The sequence below is a fragment of the Morone saxatilis genome, unplaced genomic scaffold (assembly GCF_004916995.1).
Source record: "Morone saxatilis isolate NCDOM2014 unplaced genomic scaffold, NCSU_SB_2.0 Contig16, whole genome shotgun sequence".
In the NCBI taxonomy this organism is placed as follows: domain Eukaryota; kingdom Metazoa; phylum Chordata; class Actinopteri; family Moronidae; genus Morone; species Morone saxatilis.
The window spans coordinates 20,944,782-20,948,613 of record NW_023339718.1 but is presented as its reverse complement, the minus strand read 5'-3'; the positions used below and the strand labels follow the sequence as shown (position 1 = coordinate 20,948,613).

The following is a 3,832-nucleotide window of genomic DNA, read 5'->3' as shown; positions in this document are numbered from 1 at the left end:
ACCCACCCACGGTTTACTGTAGGGGGGAATCATCTGTTTTAATCATTTATTCGATTCGATATTTATTTCTTCTTTAGGTGGATTCCACAAAGTCCTCTTCACACACAAAAAATAGCAATTCAGATAAACAAGTTAAAATCACACAGTACCGATAAAACAAGAAAAGACAAAAAAAAGAGTCAAATATAAAGATGGGGAAATAAGTGAATGACTATATATGAAATAGACAATCGTTACCATGAGAATTAAAAAATAAATTCCCCGAAGTGGTTATTTATTTTAGTGATTTTTATTGTTTTCTTTGTGCGTCCTGATTTTGTAGAGGCCTGGAGCCTTTCTATCCTCATAATAAGTTTACCAATTTATATCGTCTCTCGTATCGACGTTTCGATCTCTTATTAACTGAGTATCTTTGTTGTTTTTATATGCCACTCCTCATTTAGAACTTAAACAAACCAAATTACCTTAAAGGGGGTACAAATAAAGTAACCTTGAACCTTCAAAACACACAAGATTCCAAAATAGCAATAATTAAAAGTAACATCTCTGTGAGATTCACCTTTTTAATGACTTTCTGAAGCAAAAACTACTTTTGATGTTGGCGGGACAGAGGAGAACAGCTCTCAGTTCACTTGATTATACCTTTGACAAAAACCAATATACTGTTTTTTCACCAAATAAGTGTGGTGTATTGTTCCAAATGACATTCTGCATTAATAACAGATTTTAATTTAGCCTCCAGAGTCAGACAACATAATAGTGTATACAGCTAACACATTAACAATGAAGAACTAATCTTGCTGCTGTTATGTGCAATTTGAAGGGTTTTCAGATCTGACAGAACATCAGTCACAACAGAAGATTGAACATTGAAACGACAATGTCTTTGTAAGGGTTTCTGTGTTTTCTATCATTGTAAGTAGAATATCTTTGGCCCTGGGAAATTGTGATGGTCAGTTTTCACTACTTTATGACATCTTACATTCAATCGATTGGTTAATACAAAAGAAATAATTGTTGGATTAATTAGTTACAGTGCTAAAGGTCTCTTTTAGGACTGTAACAGAAAGGGTTTTTGTAGCAAGTGAGGACAAATTCAGTAAATCACTGAACCACTTACAGCTTGTAAGACATGCACTAGATGTCAGTGTTGTCTCTACTACACTCAAGAAGGATCTGCATCACCCTGACTTCAAATAAGTTCACAGACTCATCCTGAAAGCATTCCCTCACCGTGTGACCGATAATCATACTGAGAAATTAATGACAAATTAATACATTCCACGATAGAAACATTTGAGAAACATTAGGAAACAAAACCAAAAATTCTGATGTTCCATTTTGACTTTTCTGATTTTCTTGGATATAAAGACCTTCTTGTTCCCAGCAGGACAAGTGGACCGCTGTGAGGGAAAACACATTGGACAAACTGTCCCATGAGGAGACAATGACTCAGCCTCTGCAACAATCATGTGGAATGTAGCTGAGAACATTTGTTTTACTTCAGTAGTTTTGGTGAACTTGTACTTGGAGTATTTCCATTTTATTCCACTTGTACTATATAAATACTTCTACATCTCAGAGGGACACATTGCACTTTTAATCTTCTACATGTCTTTGACAGCTGTAGTAAGAATTACTTTGCAGACTGAGTTTACATGCTGCATTACGAGTATGGTAGTTTTTAGTGGTACAGTGGTACCGTATGATGGAGCACCAACTTGGCATTTGCTAATTAGTCTGACAGTGTCAGGCTAATCACAGTGAGTGTGTGATAATAACCTTTAAAATGTCTGTTATTTTTACTTTCACTCGCTATGTTTTTTTTACATACATTTTAAGTCATATAACATTTTTAAAGAGATTTTAATATGGGTGGTACTGGGATCATGAGTGTGCCTTCAAACAGTTCAACAGGGGTAAAAAACCTCTAATAGACAATAATGTGTTGTAAAGTACATTTGTCCAAATCTTTCTTGGTGAATATTCCCAGCTGCAACGTTTTAGAAACAAACTTCACAGTTTCCATTTTGTAAATTCAGATTTTTTTGTTAGAAAATCAAACTTCATCTCCACAGTCTTTATCTAAATCGGATAAACACATTAAAGAATCTTTAGACAATGTGGACACAGCTGCACAGTTTTCCAAATATTTTAATACCTGGAGGCTGGTTAAAAAAAAAGACTTTTAGACATCAACAGCAGTCACATTATCTCTGTTTGTACACAGAAACTTCTTCAGCTGAAAATCTTCCGGAACTTCGGTTTGAGCATCTCCAGATTGCTGTTGCCCTGCATCTTCTCTGCCAGGCTATTCACCTTCTTGATCACCTCGTGAGCTTCGTCGAACAACTTTTCGCCGAGCTCCTTCTTCAGTCGGTCCCTCCAGGCGATGAGCTTCGGCCGGCCTTCAAACACATCCAGTCCAGTTGCAATTGGCTGCAAAACACACAGAAACACAACCTCAATACACAAGCTTTTAAAAAAGAAGATAATATTGTAATTACATGAAAGGTATAAACCAGAGTTTCTCAATCTTGGGGTCGGGATCACTAATGGGGTCACTACAATGCAGACACGGTCTTTAAAATAGATCGTAATTATCTCATCATAATGCATTCTCAGCTCCCACAATGCTATCAATTCTGGGTTGTACCCTAAATTAGTATTATAAATCAGAGGTGTCCAGTGGCCGGGTGACAGTTTTATTCCAGCTGCAGAGCTTTGTTTTAAGTCATAGTGCTCTTTTCCTCTCAGCTTTTCTTTTCTATATCTCACCATAAAAAATAAAAATTAATGAAATTACATCAATCGTTTGTTTTAGCTCAATTTCTGAGGACAATTTTAAATGAAATTACTAAAGTTGTGTTAACAGATTCACTATGCTATATAAATAAAGTTTTCAGTCACATTTACTTACCAGTAGCAGTTCTGTTATAGTAGTAAAAACAGTAACAGTCTTACCTGCATGATCTCAACTATTGCCACCAGGTCAGCCAGAGAGATTTTGTTGCCAAGGATGAACGGTTTGTTCTGCAGGAACTTCTCCTCCAGCATGTTGAGCGACTGATTCAGATCCTCGACAGCAGCGTCCATCTTCTCCTTCGGGACCTCAGAGTCCATGATGACAGGAAACAGAGCCTGTTCAGAGACACACACATAGATCAATCCGACTTTAGTAGTACTGGCAGCAGCAGTCAGTGTAGTTGTTGTTCCAACTAACAGCTGCAAGTGATTCCTGATTTACTGAGCTGCTAGCACGACTGAAAGAGACTAAGATTCTGTGAACCACAGAGGACAAACACGATCAAAATATAATGTCAATATATTTAAAGATATCTTAAGCATACATGTATATATAAACTGCAAATGATACAATAAGCAGCAGCAATTAAAACTTTCAGTGCTACAAAAAGGAACAAAACAAACAAATGAACTCGTTTCTGAAATGTGTGTACTGAAGTAGGTCAGATGAGGATACAACACCGGGTTGATCTGAGACTCGTACCCTGAGCAGGAAGACCTTTGACCCATGAGCTCTGAGGTTCGTGTGCTGCCAGGACAGGTATTCATTAACACGAGCTCGCTGCTGCAGGTCAGCTGGATACCAGTGATCTGCCACTGATGATGAATATTTCTGCACCATGTACTTCAGGATCGCAACGCTGCAACACAGACAGCATGAGAAAAATAAGTGAAATAAATGAATGTTCAAACATGACAAAGAATCAGATGAGGTGTTTGTGAAACAGTTTCACTTCAATAATGTTGATCTGCACTGAAAACAGTCAACCAGCTAACATGAATCATTTCTGATGTTCAAGTAATGTCA

General features: G+C 37.1%; 1 protein-coding gene across 1 annotated transcript in view; it reads right to left on the bottom strand.

The window, feature by feature from the left end:
* Window positions 1–2,136: 2,136 nt before the first annotated feature.
* Window positions 2,137–3,832, bottom strand: part of gstt1a (glutathione S-transferase theta 1a) — a 2,811-nt gene continuing 1,115 nt past the window's right edge. The window contains exons 3-5 of the mRNA XM_035659146.1: window positions 3,509–3,665; window positions 2,965–3,141; window positions 2,137–2,439 (exon numbers count right to left, since the gene is read on the bottom strand). Of these exons, the coding sequence (XP_035515039.1) occupies window positions 2,239–2,439; window positions 2,965–3,141; window positions 3,509–3,665 (535 nt within the window). The 3' untranslated portion in view covers window positions 2,137–2,238. The remainder of the gene's footprint in view (window positions 2,440–2,964; window positions 3,142–3,508; window positions 3,666–3,832) is intronic.